Source organism: Pantherophis guttatus, chromosome 7 (assembly GCF_059756535.1).
Source record: "Pantherophis guttatus breed Tessera chromosome 7, ASM5975653v1, whole genome shotgun sequence".
Taxonomy (NCBI): Eukaryota; Metazoa; Chordata; class Lepidosauria; order Squamata; family Colubridae; genus Pantherophis; species Pantherophis guttatus.
In genome coordinates this window covers 5,920,267-5,938,422 of record NC_142069.1, presented here as the reverse complement: position 1 = coordinate 5,938,422, position 18,156 = coordinate 5,920,267, and the positions used below count along the sequence as shown (strand labels likewise).

The window sequence follows — 18,156 nt, the reverse complement described above, 5'->3', positions numbered from 1 at the left end:
TTCTATCCGCTACCAAGCCGGATACAACCGGCTGAATTTCACCCCTGCTTAGGACCGTTTTTCACAGTTACGACCATTACAGCATCCCCCATGGTCAGGTGATCAAAATTCAGATGTTTGGCAACTGACTCCTATTTATGACGGTTGCAGTGTCCCGGGATCATGTGATCTCCTTTTTACGACTTTCTGACAAACAAAGTCAGATTGGGAAGCCAGATTCACTTAACAATTTGTGTTACTAATTTAATAAGTGCAGAAATTCGTTGGACCACAGTGGCTAGAAAGGTCATAAAATGGGGCAAAGTTCACTCAGCAAATGTCTCACTTAGTGACAGAAAATTCTGGGCTCAATTGTGGTCGTATGTCGAGGACTAGCTGTAGGCATCTCCAGACCATCAGAAGGAAAAGTAGATGGGGCTCCATAAGGCTGAGAACTAGAAACATTGAGCGCCCAAGTTTTGAAATCTTCCTGTAGCTAAAGAGCTTTGATGATTAAATTGTCTTCCTTCCTCTTTATTTCCAAACAATGCAACAATGCTGATGGAACATTTTGATTGCTTCTTCCTCCTACTACTATTGTGTTTTGAAATAACATTAGAGTTGTAGAAGTGTTGGTCATGTCTAGGAAAGCAATCCCATAAGCAATTGAAACCTGGTTCAGTTACTAAAATCTTCTATATAAACCACCAGGAAATCAATTCCCAGATGAATATAGATTAACATCAAGATTAACATAGCAATCAAGAAATAAACAATGCCCCAATCAAGGAACTGTCAAACAATGTAAGAGTTTACTTTATTGATTAGCCCTTGGGCCATGTCTTTTCGTTGGGCCCTGAAAACTTATTTATTTCACTTAGCCGGGCTGGCTTGATCCCACAGCTTTGGTTAATTTTAATTGATTTTAATTGGGTGTTTTAAATTGCGGCCAAAAATATTTAATTATTTTTAAACTGTTTTTAAATTTTGTGTGTACTGTTTTATTCTGGCTGTTCACCGCCCTGAGTCCTGCTGGAGAAGGGCGGTATACAAATTAAAACAAATAAAAACAAATAAATAAATAACAAATAAATAAAAATGTCAAAGTGCAGAGTTCCAGACCCAAATTATTACAAAAATTTGATAAAAACAATATAAAATGGAATTGGATCAAATGCAATTTAAAATGAAATGGGAATAAAATACAGTTTAAAATGAAATTAGAATAAAATACAATAATTTAATATATAGATAAATAATATATAAAATAGATTCCTGCGAGTCCCTTGGACTGCAAGGCGATCCAACCGGTCAGTCCTACAACTCTGACTGCTCTTGAGAAGGCCAGATCCTGAAGAGGAAACTCAAATCCTTTGGCCACCTAATGAGAAGGAAGGACTCCCTGGAGAAGAGCCTAATGCTGGGAACGATGGAGGGCAAAAGAAGAAGGGGACAACAGAGAAGGAGGTGGCTGGATGGAGTCACTGAAGCAGTCGGTGTGAGCTTAAATGGACTCCAGAGGATGGTAGAGGACAGGAAGGCCTGGAGGAATGTTGTCCATGGGGTTGTGATGGGTCAGACACGACTTCGCAACTAACAACAACAACAAAATAAAATATGATAAAATTATACTTCTATATCATCCCTACAATCTACCCCAATGAGTCCCACATATGCCAATCTCAACCGAACCATTCTGCTTAAGTAGTGTGCTGTGTTGAATGATATTTTCAGATTCTGGCTGCACATAAGGTAAGTTGGTTTGATATGGGGATCCCAATGGGTCATTAGTACGTTATATATACCCAGATACCTGTTTCTCACCCCCTTTAACAAAGTTGGAAGTGACCTTATAGGTCAACTAGTCCAACCCTCCGCTCAAGCAGGAAACCCTATACCATTTCTGAGAGTCCAATCTTTTCTTGAAAATCTAAAGTGATGAAGCTCCCACAACTTCCGAAGGCAACTTCTGTTCCATGGGTTGATTGTTCTCACTGTCAGAAAATTCCTCCTTAGTTCTAGGCTGAATCTCTCCTTGGTCAGTTTCCATCCATTATTCCTTGTCTGATCTTCAAGTGCTTTGGAAAACAGCTTGACCCCATTCTCTCTGTGGCAGCCCCTCAAATATTGGAAGGCTGCCATCATGTCTCCCCTGGTCCTTCTCTTCACTAGACTAGTTGTGCCCAGTTCCTGCAACCGTTCTTCGTATGTTTTAGTCTCCAGTCCCCTCATCATCCTGGTTGCTCTTCTCTGCACTTTTTCTAGAGTCTCAACATCTTTTTTATAGTGTGGTGACCAAAACTGGATGCAGTATTCTAGGTGTGGTCTTACTAAGGCTTTGTAGAGTGGTATTAGCACCTCACTTGATCTTGATCCCTTATACAGGCAACAATCAAATAGGATAAATAACAAGCTAACAGTAAACAGCTGAACCAACAAAAGCCATCAAGATCACTCCCAACAACATGGACAGGGCAAGCTACTGGACTATAGAACGAGAGCAAACCCCATTCCCTACTATCCCTGATGAAGTTACCTACTTGGGTAATGAAACGTCTGCAAGAAAACAGCCAAGCTCAGAGAGTATCAAGGACCGCTCATTTCCACCCTGAGCTACCAATATTCTCCGCTGTTGGGAAAGAACCACCCATCAAGCAAATAAAATATTGGGTGTCCGGTGATTTAAGGCTGGAGGGAAACATCCTTGCAACCCGTCTTCATATATGTGCTTGCGGTTTCTCCAATGAACCAAGTCACTCAGTGGACCAATTCCCTCGGCCACCAAAGCAACTGACCTTCTCGTGGTATTCTGAACTCTTTTGAAGACCCTGTTGTTCCGCCAGGCAGGGCTGTCAATATAATAATTTTAAATTGGGGTATTTTAATTTTTGGGGTTTTAAATCGGCCAAATCTATTTAATTATTTTAATTTTTAATTATTGTTGTGTCTTGTGTTTTTAAATTGGCTGTACACCGCCCTGAATCCTTCGGGAGAAGGGCGGTATAGAAATAAAATTATTATTATTATTATTATTATTTGACCACATGTGATTATTTCAAAGGAAGTTGCGTTCTGTTAGGAAAAAAAAATATGAACCTCAGGGGCTTTTTCCTCTTGGAAAAGCGTGCAAAGGGTTTTAGGCAATGAATTTTGAATTTTTAAACAATTGACCCAGTTCATAAGAAGGAAAAACAAAGCAGATGCCAAGAAACAGCCCTTTCTTAAAATACTTTTCTAGTTGGTCCAGGAAATGGGATTCCAGGTTCCTGGTAAGGAAGAAAGTTATTTTTATTTTCCAAAATCGGTGTGTCTAGCTGTTTACGTCTCTATGACCCAGCACCTTCCATAGTTCAAGAAATTCTTCCGAAAAAACCTTAATGAGAAAACCTACAACCCAACATTTGAAATCTCAGCAAAACTACGATAGACTTTTGCTTGAATCTACAGAACGGCTGCTAATCAACAGAAACCAATGATCTGACTTGGTCTAAGGCCGTCTCCATCTTGGGGAGTCTGTTCCCAACCTCACGTTTTCCAGATGTTTTCATTGGGGGGAATTCTGGGAACTGTATTCCCATGCAGCTGGAGGACACCAAATTGGGATAGTGTAGTAGTCTAAGCGGGAAGTGGTGGCTCAGTGGCTAAGATGCTGAGCTTGTTGATTGAAAGGTCAGCAGTTCAGCGGTTCGAATCCCTAGCGCTGCGTAAGGGGGTGAGTTCCCGATACTTGTCTCAGCTTTTGCCAACCTAGCAGTTTGAAAGCATGTAAAAAAATGCAAGTAGAAAAATAGGGACCACCTTTGGTGGGAAGATAACAGCGTTCCGTGCGCCTTTGGCATTGAGTCATGCCGGCCACATGACCATGGAGACGTCTTCAGACAGCGCTGGCTCTTTGGCTTTGAAACGGAGATGAGCACCGCCCCCTAGAGTTGGGAACTAGAGTTGCTAAGTGAGACAACTTCGCCCCATTTTTACGCCTTTACTTGCCACCCTTGTGAAGCGAAGCACTGTGGTTGTGAAGTTAGTAACACAGTTGCAACACAGCTTCCCCAGGTCGCAAAAGGGGATCACATGACCCCGGGACACAGCAACGGTCATACGTATGAACGCGTCACACAACTTCAGGATGCTGCAGCTGTCATAAATACGAGCCAGTTGCCAAGCGTCTAAATTTTGAGCCCGTGGCCGTGGGGATGCCGTTAACGGTCGTTAAGTGTGAAAAACGGTGCTAAATCCCTATTTTCCGTGCCGCTGTGACTTCAAACGGTCACTAAACGAATTGTTTTAAGTCGAGGACTGCCTGTACTAACCAGGTTCGATCTGATTAGGTTTTCTAGGGTCAGCTCTCAACCAGACTCTTGAGCCTGCTCACTTCTGCTGGATCCATGCCTGATGACACCCCCGGCTGCCATTAACTGAATCAACTGCCCACCAAAGGCTCTGACTTCATAAGGCTCCAATGACATCATCAAGGCTCCCGTTGCCACGGCAACCGGCCCAGCCACTTTACACAAGCCTGGTGATGTCATAAGTGACTCAGGCCCTCTGGCTTTACAGAAGCCTTAAAAAAAAACGTGTGTTTCCATGCGTGCGCATTTCTCAAGATTGTATTGTTTTCTCCTTTTGTGTGTGTCTTTTAGCTCTGTGGCAGTCTTAGTCATCCAGCAACCATAAATACTTTTTAAAATGCTAATTGGAGGGAATGAACGCCTCTGTTTTCTTGTACTCGGGAGTTCCCGAATGGCAATACAAATCTATCCACATGACTGCATGTGGCAAATGTAAATCCCTCTCAATTCACTAATTTTTTTTTAAAGTTTATTTAAGAATATTTTAATTCGGCCTTGTTGTTTTTCAACCCGAAGAACCAGTTGTAGAAGTTCAGCCTCAGGAATATTTCTCGTCTGGGTATATCAGTGGTGGGTTGCTACTGGTTCTCCCCGGTTCTTGCGAACCGGTAGTGGAAATTTTGAGTAGTTCGGAGAACCGGTAAATACCACCTCTGCCTGGCCCCACCCCCAATCTATTCATTGCCTCCCGATTCCCAGCTGATCGGCTAGAAGGAAAAAAATCAGGGCTCACTTGACAAAGAAGAGGAAAAAAACAACAACAAGACACCGTAGCTTTAAATTGAGAAGCCAAGAAGCCTCCCAACTGATCGGCTAGAACCGATCCACTCCTTGTAAACCACTCGGTGGTGGTAGATTGGCAATTGAGGCCAAGCTGCCTGAAAGCGGTTTCCGATGCTCTCGGTGATGGCAGAGTGGGAAAAAACTGTTTAAATTCTTGCCGCGGCACTTCAAAGGGCCACTCTACAGCTGATCAGCGGTAAAAGGTAGTGTGGTGGTAGACCAGTGCGCTCCAAAAACAAATGGGTAGACCGGTACGGCTCTGCAAGCAGTTAAAAACCTGGTAGACCAGTACCTCTGCTAAATCCTACAGAATTGTGTCACATGACCATCAAGCCACACCCACAAAATAAGCCACGCCCACAGAACCAGTAGTAAAAAAATTTAGAACCCACCCCTGGGGTATATATAACAGGATAAGAGCCTTGGTAGTACAGTGGTTTAAAGCACCCTGTTATTAACACAGCTGCCTGCAATTACTGCAGGTTCGAATCTTACCAGGCTCAAGGTCGACTCAGCCTTCCATCCTTTCTAAGGTAGGTTAAATGAGGACCCAGTTTGTGGCGGCAATAAGCTGACTTTGTATAAAATATACAAAAGTATGAAGGCTATTGCTTAACGCATTGTATGCCGCCCTGAGTTTCCGGAGAAGGGCGGCATATAAATCAAATTAAAAAAATAATAATCGGCTTGGGACCTTCAAGGTCTTCTAGTCCAACCCTCTGCTCAAGTAGGAGACCCTTTACCATTACAGACAAATGGCGGTCTTATTTCTTCTTAAAAACCTCCAGTGTTGGAGTATTCACAACTTCTGAAGGCAACTGTTCCACTGGTTGATTGTTCTTACTGTCAGGAAGTTTCTCCTGAATTTATGGTCGTAGGGGTTCCATTGCTGGAGGTTTTTAAGGAAAGACTAGACAGCCCCGTTTTGCTGTATTTTACGACCTTTCTTGCCACTGTTGTTAAGTGAATCGCTGCAACTGTTAAGCGAGTAACACATCTGTTAAGTGAATCTGTCTTTCCCATTGACTTTATTTATTTATTTATTTTTGTGATTTATATGCCGCCATTCTCCCAAAGGACTCAGGGCGGCTTACAACAACAATCAATAATACAAATCACAAAATAATAAAACAAGTTAAAAACCCCTTAAAAACCATATTTAAAATTATTACAGTTTGTGCAACCCCTTTGCTTGTCAGATGGTTGCAAAAGGGGATCATATGACCCCAGGACACTGCAACCGTCATAAATGTGAGCCACTTTATTTTTTTCCCTTCACTTTGAATTCCAAAACGCCAATTAGCCGCTTATTCCAGGTTGGGATCTGTTTTAAAGTTTAAAAAATTTGTCCTTCATACCTGTGAGTTGGCCAATCACTTGGTAACAATCAGGGTGGATTTGATTTAAATCGAGTTGATTTAAATCACGATTTAAATCACTAGTAAAAAGGCTTGATTTAAATCAACTCGATTTAAATCATAATATTTAAAGAGCAACTGTCATCTCTGCTACTCCTTTGACCCACTGTTGACTCACCGATAGTCCCAGTGTTGCAGAATATACAGCCTCATGCTACATAACTAAGCTCCATTTCATGCGGAATAAACTAAATTATTTATCTTAAATAGAAAACTATCTTACGATAGATTTTTACCCCAAAAGTTTTTTATTAAAATAAATTCGATAAAAATCAAAAAAATCCGATTTAAATTAAAAAAATGTGATTTTTTTTTATTTTTTTAAAAAAACCCATTGATTTTTATCCACCCTGATTCTTATTAGAAGATACGTTAAGAGGGAGAAATGAATAGGTTTATTATGCTTATTATTATTGAAGATTAGAGAATTAATATCAATGTAATGAATATTGTAAAGTCTAATTGCACAGAGATACCTGTACCCAGATGACACAGTTTAATGGAAGATGAAATGTTCAAATAATAATAAAAAAAAAATTAAAAAAAAAAAGACTTGATTTGCACCTGTGGTTTTCCCAGGGTTAGAGAAGATGCCCCCCCTTTTTTCCTGGTTTTTGCAATATCCCAAATTCCTTTCTCACCCCAAAATACAGATAGTCCTCAAGTTACGACTAAAAGCCAAGCCCAAAATTTTCTGCTGCTAAGCGAGACCTTCGTTAAGCGCGTTTCGCCCCATTTTATGACCTTTCTTGCCACAGTTGTTAAGCGAATCACTGCAGTGGATCAAAACTAGGCACAAAACTAGGAAGGCAAAGCCTCCCATCCTGGTTTTGGGGGGGTCCTGAGAATTTTAAAATGCACCCCAAAAAATGATAACAAGAAGGGAGTATGAAAAATGGAGAGACTTGATTTGCACCTGTTGGCTTTTCCAGGGTTAGAGAAGACACAGACCCCACTTTTCCTGGTTTTTTGCAACACCCCAAGTTCCTTTCTCACCCCCCCTTTTCCCTTTTTCTCAACGCAGGTTTGGCTTTTTCAACCCCGTCCGGGAAAAAAAACCAACACTGCGAAAGGCTGGGTGTAGACAGCACTGTACGTGGCGTTCCTCCGGCCAGTTTATGAAATAGATTTATTGCCAGTTTATGAAATAGATTTATTGCCAGTTTATGAAATAGATTTATTGCCAGTTTATGAAATAGATTTATTGCATTTTGCAACCCGCTTGCAAAGTCCCCAAACGCGATGCAAAAGATTTTTTTTTTTTTCGACCGACCGGAGTGGTTTTAAAAAACACACACGCACACAAAACACCAGACAGACAGACAGACAGACAGACAGGCAAGCAGACAGCCGGCAGCTGCAAATATAAACACTTTTTTTTTTTTTTTGCAAAATATGTTTTTGCTCTCTGCAAGCGCTCCACGCCCCGCGCTCGCTCCCTCGCTCGCCTTGTTGATCAGCTCCGCGTGTTCCGCAGGGTTCTCGGAAAATGAAAAAAAAAAAAAAATCACCCTCCGGGCACGGAGGAGACACGCGAAGGGCTCTCCGGGGAGCACGCTTTTTTCACGTGCTCGCCGGGCCATGCAGCGGACGCGTGCACGCTCCCCTGGCAGGCACGGAGGCAGCGAGTGGGCGAGCATCCGCCTCTCCCGTGTACCGGAGGCGGGGAAGCTGTCTCCTTCTCTCTCTCCCTCTCTCTTTTTCTCTTTCTCTCTCCCTCTCTTTTTTCTCTTTTTCTCTCTCCCCCTCTCTCTCTCTTTCTCTCTTTCTCTCCCTCTCCCTCTCTTTTTCTCTCCCTCTCCCTTTCTCTCTCTCTCCCTCTCTTTTTCTCTCTCTCCCTCCCTCTCTCTTTCTCTCTCCCTCTTTTTCTCTCTCTCCCTCTTTCTTTCTCTCTCTCCCTCTTTCTCTCTCCCTTTTTCACTTTCTCTCTCCCTCTCTCTCCCTCTTTCTTTCCCTCCCTCTTTCTCTCCCCCTTTTTCTCTCTCCCTTCCTCCCTCCCTCTTTTTTCTCTCTCCCTCTCTCTCTCCCTCTTTTTCTCTCTCCCTCTTTTTCTTTCTCCCTCCCTCTTTCTCTTTCTCTCTCTCTCCCTCTTTTTCTCTCCCTCTTTCTCTCTCCCTTTCTCTCTCTCCCTCTTTTTCTCTTCCTCTTTCTCCCTTTCTCTCCCTCTCTCTTTCTCTCCCTCCCCCCTCTCCCTCTTTCTTTCTCTCTCCCTTTTTCTCCCTCCCTCCCTCCCTTTCTTTCTCTCTCTCTCTTTTTTTCTCTCTCTCCCCCTCTTTCTCTCTCTCTCCCTTTCATTCTCTCTCCCCCTCCCCCTCTCTTTCTTTCTCTCTCCCTCCCTTTCTCCCTCTTTTTCTTTCTCTCTCCCTTTTTCTTTTTCTCTTCCTTTCTTTTTTTCTCTTTCTCTCCCTCTTTTTCTCTCTCACCCTCTTTTTTCTCTCTCTCCCTTTCTCTCTCTCTCCCTTTCATTCTCTCTCCCCCCTCCCTCTCTCTTTCTCTCTCTCCCTCTTTCTTTCTCTCTCCCTCCCTTTCTTCCTCTTTCTCTTTCTCTCTCCCTTTTTCTTTTTCTCTTCCTTTCTTTTTTTCTCTTTCTCTCCCTCTCTTTTTCTCTCTCACCCTCTTTCTTTCTCTCTCTCTCTCCCTCTTTCTCTCTCTCTCCCTCTTTCTCTCTTTCTCCCTCCCCCTCTCTTTCTTTCTCTCTCTCCATACAAATATGCCTTTAAAAGGGTTTGAGGGGTTGCATTTGAGGAAGGGGTCGGCACCTCCCCTCCCCAGGTTTGCACGCTGGGGGAGAGAGGGAGAACCATCAGGGAAGAACTATTCCGGGCTCTCCCAAAGGTGCTTTTTTTCCCAAGAGGCAACTGGACTTTCAGGTTTTTCTTTGAAGACATTTCGCTTCTCATCCAAGACGCTTCTTCAGCTCTGACTGGATGGAGGGGAAAGAAGATGAAGAAGCTTCTTGGATAAGAAGCGAAACATCTTCTATAAAGAAAAGAGCAAGGAAGTCCAGCTGCCATCTGAAAAAAGCACCTTTGGGTTTGGGACAACCACGACCTGGAGGACTGAGAATCTCTACAGACTTTTAGCTCTATAATTTGGGATGGACACCCTTGGAATGCTGAATTTATGTTTAAACTGAAAAAGGAGATTAGTATAGATCTATTTCAAGCTATTGAGCTCTCATCAGCTAGCTAGCCATACCATTCTGGGATTCGAACCCAGGCTACTTGCATATTGGGTAGATGTATTAACCTCTAAGCCGGAAGCGGTATGCTCCGTCCGGTAATTGGGTAGACCAGGTCGGGTGACCCAGAGGACACAGATAAACCTCCAAGGGCTTCAACAACCCTCTTAAAAGGATGCAAATCTTGAGCCTTGGTAGTACAGTGGTCTAAAGCACCCTGTTATTAACACAGCTGCCTGCAATTACTACAGGTTTGAATCTTGCCAGGCTCAAGGTTGACTCAGCCTTCCATCCTTTCTAAGGCAGGTGAAATGAGGACCCAGTTTGTGGGGGCAATAAGCTGACTTTGTAAAAATATACAAAAGGATGAAGGCTATTGCTTAACACATTGTAAGCCGCCCTGAGTCTCCGGAGAAGGGCGGCATATAAATCAAATTAAATAAATAAATAAATAAAAAATGACCAGCTGTCCGCAAGGAATATCAATCCCTCCGTTCCTCACCAGAACTGAAGAAGCTTCTTGGATGTGGAAGTGAAACATCTTCAAAAGAAAAGAAAAAACAAGAAAGTATAGTTGCCTCCTGAAAAAGCACCTTTGGGACAACTCTGGATGACTAAGAATCTCTACAGACCCTAAGGCTGCAATAGAAATAAAGCAAGATTTTCTCCTCCTTACGGCAGCTTGCAGATGTGCGGACTTCAACTCCCAGAATCCCCTCCGGCCAGCGATGCCCCGCAGAAGTCCACGCACCGTTGTAACCTAGCGGCCAAGCGCTGCAAAATCCTGCAGATCTGGGCTGCAATCTGACGGCGGCCACTAGAGGGCGGCGTTCTGGTTTCTCCTTTGCCGCCCCCTAGTGGCGGCTCCCGCCCCAGTAAGGGCTTCCCTCGCCTGCAATGCCAGCTAACAGATTCTTTTCCTCGCACAGCTGTTGATTTGGTTTGCAAAAGTACTGTACAGGGACTGCGTCATGCAGGGGAGAGGGTGCCCGGGCTGGAATGGCGCAGCAGGTGGTTTTTGTGGTTGCGACAGCCCCTGCGAGGCAGTTCTCGGTGCGAATTTTAAATATAGCTCCAAACGAACAATCCATCACACGGCCAACTGACCTAACTGGCACGCAAGACCTTTATAAACTAAGAAGAATAGGACCAGAAAATCCGGATGATGACGTTCCCAAGTTCCGGTAACGCGACGTTCAGAAACTAAATTGAAACAAGCTTGGAGAGCAAACTCCGGCCAAAAAGATCTTAGTGTTCTCCATTCGGCCGGCCCTTGCAACAGGTGGCATAAATGGGGCCTTTGAATGATGGATTGGATCCAGAAGCTAAAAATTATTGGAATAAAATTTAAGATACGGCTGGAAGAAATGATACAACAATGTATTGATTTAAAACCAGAACTGTTCCTATTGGGCAGGGTCGATAAAAATCAATGATTTTTTTTAAAAAAATCAAAAAAATCGGATTTTTTTGATTTAAATCGGATTTTTTTGATTTTTATCGAATTTATTTTAATAAAAAAACTTTTGGGGTAAAAAACTATCGTAAGATAGTTTTCTATTTAAGATACATAAATAATTTAGTTTATTCAGCATGAAATGGAGCTTAGTTATGTAGCAGGAGGCTGCAATTCTGCAATATTGGGACTGTTGGTGAGTCAACAGTGGGTCAAAGGAGTAGCAGAGATGACAGTTGCTCTTTAAAAATTATGATTTAAATTGAGTTGATTTAAATCAAGCCTTTTTACTAGTGATTTAAATCATGATTTAAATTGTGATTTAAATCACCTTGATTTAAATCAAATCCACCCTGCTATTGGGTATCCTACCAGAAAAAAATTAGCAAAGAAAATATTTATTTGATTATACATGTAATAACAGCTGCAAGGATTGTTTATGCACAACATTGGAAAGCAGGGAAAATTCCTTTGGAAGGAGAAGTAATTAAAAAAAAGTTTAGATTTTTTTTTAACCTTGATTAAAGATAGGGAAGAATCAGAATATTTTAGAACATGGAATTATTTTTATTGTTGGTTGGAAAAGAGATATAAATGATTAATTTTATAACTATGTATAAAAATTTGATAGTAAGAATATGACTACAGGAATGAACTTTTACAGTGGATTGGATGACGATTAAGATAGAAGAAACTGTTGGAACAAGAAGAACAAAAAGAAAAGTAGAAGTCAACACCGAGATGTAACAGGAGAGGGATGATTGATGTTTTAAATGTTTATTTTTTTTATAATTTTTTTTAAAAAAAAAATTACAAAAAAAAAGTTTAGGTTGTGCAGAAATGAATAGATTGATGATTAAAGAAAGAGATGATTCAGAATACTTTAAGATATGGAATCAATTTTACTATTGGTTAGAAAAGAGATAGTTATGTATAAAAATGTTATAATTAGAATATTTTATTAGTGATGAATTGTTGTAATTGATTCGATGAGAAGGAAGACAGAAGAAATAACAAAAAAAGGAACAATTGGAGACAACACCGAGATGTCACAGGGAAGGAATGACTGATGTATTAAATTAAATTTTAATTAAAAAAAAAAAAGAATGATGGATTGGGGCTTGGTGTTATATTTAAAGCTGGCTTTAAGCCTTAGATTTTATTTGCCTGGGTTTTTTTGGATTCTTAATGAACATATCTTTTATTTTATATACACTGAGAGCGTATGCACCAAGGCAAATTCCTTGTGTGTCCAATCACACTTGGCCAATAAAAAATTCTATTCTATTCTATTTCCCTCCTAGTATCAAGAGTGGCTTTCTTTTTAACTTTTAAAAGCATTTTTTCAGTCAAAGAGGTTGTAGAAAAAATGCTTTTAAAAGGAAAAAAACACAAAGCCACTGATGAGGTGGGCGGGGTAAGCGAGCGGCGACTGGGCCGGGGACCGGTTCAGGGGCGTGGCCAGCCAATCTTATTACTGGTTCTCCGAACTACTAAAAAAAATTTTATTACCGGTTCTTGCGAACCGGTGCGAACTGGGAGCAACCCACCACTGGACTTCAACTCCCAGAATTCCCCAGCCAAACTTTCAGAATTCTGGAAGCCAAAGTGCACAACATCTTAAAGTTAACTTAGGTTAAGTCCACATCTCAGAAATGAACAATTCTCCACCGTGGGGAGTTTTGCCCCATTTTACGACCTTTTCTTGCCACAATTGTTAAGTGAACCGCTGCAGTTGTTAAATAAGTAACACGGTTGTTAAGTGAATCTATCTGGAACGAACTCCCCCCGGAGATACGGAGGATCCCGGATCTACGCACCTTCCGCCGCGCTCTCAAGACCTTTTTATTTCACCAGGCTGGTCTGGCCTAACCTCTCCCATTCTCTTTTTAATGTAAATTTTAATGTAAATTTTAATTTGTTCTTAACCTGGGGTTTTAAATTTGTCTTGGGCTAAATCGATTTAATTCGATTTTACTTCTGCTCTTAAATTTTTGTATTCTATGTGTTTTATCTTGCGCCTGTTCACCACCCTGAGTCCTTCGGGAGTAGGGCGTTATATAAATCAAATCAAATGAAAATGAAAATGAAATGAATCTTGGCTTCCCCATTGACTCGCAGGAGTCTTCTCCAGCACCAGAGTTCAAAGGCCTCCATTCTTTGGTGCCCCGCCTTCCTTATGGTCCAACTTTCACAACCATCCATTGCAACTGGGAAAACCAGAGCCTTGACTATACACATTTTTGTTGGCAGGATGATGTCTCTGCTTTTTAGTATGCTGTCTAGATTTGCCATAGCTTTTCTCCCCAGGAGCAAGCGTCTTTTAATTTCTTGGCTGTAGTCCCCATCTGCGGTGGTCTTGGAGCCCAGGATTTAAAATCTGTCACTCCCTCCATTTCTTCCCCATCTATTTGCCAGGAATTGAGAGGGCTGGGTGCCATGATCTTAGTTTTCTTAATGTTGAGTTTCAAGCCAGCTTTTGCACTCTCCTCCTTCACCCACATCAAGAGGCTCTTTAGTTCCTCTTCGCTTTCTGCCATTAGAGTGGTATCACCTGCATAACTGAGGTTGTTGATATTTCTCCCGGCAATCTTAATTCCAACTTATGATTCATCTAGCCCTGCCTTTCTCATGATGTGCTGTGCATATCAGTTAAATAGGCAGGGCGACAGTATACAGCCTTGCCGAACTCCTTTCTCACATCTAGTATTAGCACATACCAAAAGAGTGTGTTTGTCAACATTACAGAAGGCTTGTCTGAACAGGGAATCCCAGCAAGCGTGAGTCAAGCAATGGGAAAGCTAAAGAAACTTCCAACAGTGCTTCTGATTAGCTATTGCACCAAAAAGTGTGAGTGTGTGGGAGGAAGAGAGGTTGTATGCGACAGAAAAACAGTAAGCAAAAAAAAAACTTTTTTTCCTCCTATTGTTTTGGAAGAAAGGTTTCCAAATTGGGACAAACACACTGATGATATAACCTACTTTGGTAATGAAACGTCTGCAAGAAAAATGACCAAGCTCAGAGAGCACCAAGGACTCCACTACACTTTTTAAATCCCCTTAATTATCTAATTATGTTCTCCAGCAACTGGCAGGGGGGAAAAAAGATCCCAACTTGTTTTACTTTAAGGAAGTCAAAACCAGAAGTCTGAACTGACCCCAGGCGATGGGAGATAAGCCCAGGTATAAAAGCGAGCCTCCAAGTTTTAAAAATAACGGAAATTCCGTTTCCGGTTGTGATTATACATCAAGGAATACCTGTCCATATTCATTGCAGTTCGTATTTTTTTTCAGGAAAATGTAATACCATTTTTGCAATTATAAAAGGCTAATTTACATTAAACAATATTCAGTTAACCGATAATTAAATGATTTTTGTTTGTTTGTTTCGAACAGCAAGAGCGAGAACCGAATGCAGAAGGAATTTGGGGCGTGGACATATGGCTTCCTGTTACGGTTTCAGAGGCACTGAAGAAAAAAAAAAAAGCTTGCATTTGTGAAAATAAACGCTCCTTTTTATTTCCGGGTTAAAGATAAAACTACAGAGGCTGAAAAAGATCTTTAAGTAAGTTCACACAGGATTAAAAAAACACTATTCTACTCCACGCAAGGAATCAGGAGCCTCTAACTTTACTATCAACATTCCCCTCCCAATTGCAGGAAAAGGTCAACAGAGTTACAGGTAGTCCTCAACTTATAACAGTTCATTCAGTGACCATTCAAAGTTACAATGGCACTGAAAAACAGGATTTATGACTTTCATACATACGTCCTTTGCAGGATTCCCACGGTCACATGATCAAAATTCAAACGCTCGGCAACTGACTCATATTTATGACGGTTGCAGAGTCCCGGGGTCACGTGATCCGCTTTTGCGACCTTCTGACAAGCACCAAAGTCAGTGCGGAATCCAAATTCGCTTCCTAAGCCTGTTACTAACTTGACCAATGCACTGAACAACGATGGCAAGAAAAGCCGTAAAACGGGGAAAACTCACTTAACCAATGTTTTCACTTAGCAACGTAAATTTGGAGATCAACGGCGGTTGTCTCTCAAGGACTACCTGCATTTGACAAAATTGCATCTAGAAATCTAGCTGCAATCTAGAAATCTAGCTGCAATAGATAGAAAAGATGGATGATTGGATAGGTGGATGGATAGGAGAAAGAAAGGAAAAAGAGAAGGAAAGAGAAAGAATAGAATAGCTTTATTGTCCCTTTGAATGTACACTAATCGGCATACGTTAAAATGAAATTATGTTGTATACGGCTCTCAAAGGCTCACCACCTCCAATATACACTACTTAAACATGACAAAATAAATAAATACAAAATTATGCATAGACCGACATACATTATATGGCATGGAGAAAGAACACGGTCTAGTTTGGATGTATACATGTACATGGCGAGAAAAACGAATCTTGCGAGTTTACCAGATGGATGGCCTAGGAAACAAAGCTGTTACAGAATCTGGGAGTCCTGCTAGAAATACTTGGAAACTTCCTTCCAGAGGGAAGCAACAGAAACAAACCACAAGTGGGTGTGTGGGGTCTCTAACAAGGCTTTGAGATCTAAGCACATAGCGCTTATAAGCAGTATCCTGATTGAGATGAACCCTAATGTTCTTGGCTGTCTTAACCATTCTCTGAATGGACTTTCTATCTGAAGCGGAGGCGGGCGGGAGAGACAGAGAGAGAGACAGAGACAGAGAAAAAGGAGGAAGAGAGAGAAAGGAAGAGAGAGAAAGAGAGAAAGGAAGAGAGAAGAAGGAAGAGAGAGAGAGAGAAAGAGGAAAGACGAGAGAGAGAAAGGAGGAAGAGAAAAAGAAAAGGAGGAAGGAAGAGAGAGGGAGAGAGCGAGTGAGCAAGAGACAGAAAAAAGGAGGAAGAGAGAGAGAAAGAGGAAGAGAAAAAGCAAGGGAGAGAGAGAAGAAGAGAGACAAAAATGAGGAAGAGAGAGAAAGAAAAGGGCGAAGGAAGAGAGAAAAAGGAGGAAGAGAAAGTGGAAGGAAAGAGAGAGAGAGAAAGAGGAAGAAAGAGAGAGAAAGGAGGAAGAGGGAAAGAAATGAGGAAGAGAGAGAAAGAGAGAAAAGGAGGAAGAAAGAGAGAGAGGGAGCGAGAGGGGGAGAGAGAGAAAGAGCAAGAAACAGAGACAGAGAAAAAGGAGGAAGAGAGAAAAAAGGGAGAAAGGAAGAGAGAAGAAGGAAGAGAGAAAGAGAAAATGGTGAAGGAAGAGAGACAGAAAAAGGAGGAAGAGAAACAAAAAGTGGAAGGAAGAGAAAGGAGGAGAGAAAGGAAAAGAGAGAAGGAAGAAGAGAGAGATAAGAAAAAGGAGGAAGAGAAAGAAAAAGTGGAAGGAAGAGAGAGAGAGAAAGAGGAAGGAAGAGAGAGAAAGGAGGAAGAGAGAGAGAGAAAGAGGAAGAAAAGAGGACAAGAGAGAGAAAAGAGAGAAGAGAGAGAGACAGAGACAAAGGAGGAAGAGAAAGTGGAAGGAAGAGAGAGAGAGAAAGAGGAAGGAAGAGAGAGAGAGAGAGAAAGGAGGAAGAGAAAGTGGAAGAAAGAGAGAAAGAGGAAGGGAGAGAGAGAGAGAAAGGAGGAAGAGAGAGAAATGAGGAAGAGAGAGAGAGAGGAAAAGAGAGAAGGAAGAGCGAGACAAGAAAAAGGAGGAAGAGAAAAAAAGTGGAAGGAAGAGAGAGAGAGAGAAAGAGGAAGGAAGAGAGAGAAAGGAGGAAGAGAGAGAGAAAGAGGAAGAAAAGAGGACAAGAGAGAGAAAAGAGAGAAGAGAGAGACAGAGACAAAGGAGGAAGAAAAAGTGGAAGGAAGAGAGAGAGAGAAAGAGGAAGGAAGAGAGAGAGAGAGAGAAATGAGGAAGAGAGAGAGAGAAAGGAAAAGAGAGAAGAAGGAAGAGCGAGACAAGAAAAAGGAGGAAGAGGAAAAAAAGTGGAAGGAAGAGAGAGAGAGAAAGAGGAAGGAAAAGAGAGAGAGAGAAAGGAGGAAGAGAAAGTGGAAGAAAGAGAGAGAGAAAGAGGAAGGGAGAGAGAGAGAGAAAGGAGGAAGAGAGAGAAATGAGGAAGAGAGAGAGAGAAAGGAAAAGAGAGAAGAAGGAAGAGCGAGACAAGAAAAAGGAGGAAGAGAAAAAAAGAGGAAGGAAGAGAGAGAGATAGAAAGGAGGAAGAGAGAGAGAGAAAGAGAAAGGAGGAAGAGAAAGTGGAAGAGAGAGAGAGAGAGAAAGAAAGGAGGAAGAGAGAGAAAGAAGGAAGAGAGAGGGAGGAAGAGGAAGAAAAGAGGACAAGAGAGAGAAAAGGGAGAAGGGAGAGAGAGACAGAGAAAAAGGAGGAAGAGAAAGTGGAAGGAAGAGAGAGAGAGAGAAAGAGGAAGGGAGAGAGAGAGAGAGAAAGGAGGAAGAGAGGGAGGGAAGGAAGTTTTACAGCCTAGGGCAGTGACGTCTTGTTTTGGGGTTTCAAGAAGGAAAGAAGGAAAGAAGGAAGGAAGGAAGGAACTTTCGCTTTCGCTTCGGAGAAAGCGGGTCAGCCTTCGCCGCTGCCCGCCCCCGCCGCAGCTCCAAATCCACAGGGACGCCGCGCAAAGGGAGGGAGGGAGGGAGGGAAGCCCAACCGCTTTTGACAGGGATTGGGGAACCCGAAGAGCGAAGTCAAAAGCCGTCCAAACTCGGGGTTCATTTCACTCCTTGCCGGGAAAACAGCCCCCCTCCTCCTCTCCCTCTCCTCCTCCCCCTCCTCTTCCCTGCCAACCCGAGCAGAGAAGCGCCCCCCCCCCAAACCACTTGCCCAGGTGAGAGCCTTACCTTTCCGGAAAGGCATGGCTAAAAGCGTCGCGCGTGGAGCCCCACCGGTGCTCTTTGGCCCTTCGTGGACGCCGCTGGAATCCTAACCGGCCGTTCCCCCCCTTTTTTTTTTTTGCGCAACCCGCCTAGATAAGAACCGGAGCGCATTCTTTCTTGGGCGCGTCCCCGCTTTGGATCGCGGCGAG

The 18,156-nt window shown here is 42.4% G+C and overlaps 1 protein-coding gene across 1 annotated transcript in view; it reads right to left on the bottom strand.

Moving 5' to 3' along the window:
- Positions 1–18,156, bottom strand: part of PFKFB3 (6-phosphofructo-2-kinase/fructose-2,6-biphosphatase 3) — an 83,885-nt gene extending 65,729 nt beyond the window's left edge. Inside the window, exon 1 of the mRNA XM_034436641.3 lies at positions 17,972–18,156. Within this exon, the coding sequence (XP_034292532.2) occupies positions 17,972–17,987 (16 nt within the window). The 5' untranslated portion in view covers positions 17,988–18,156. The remainder of the gene's footprint in view (positions 1–17,971) is intronic.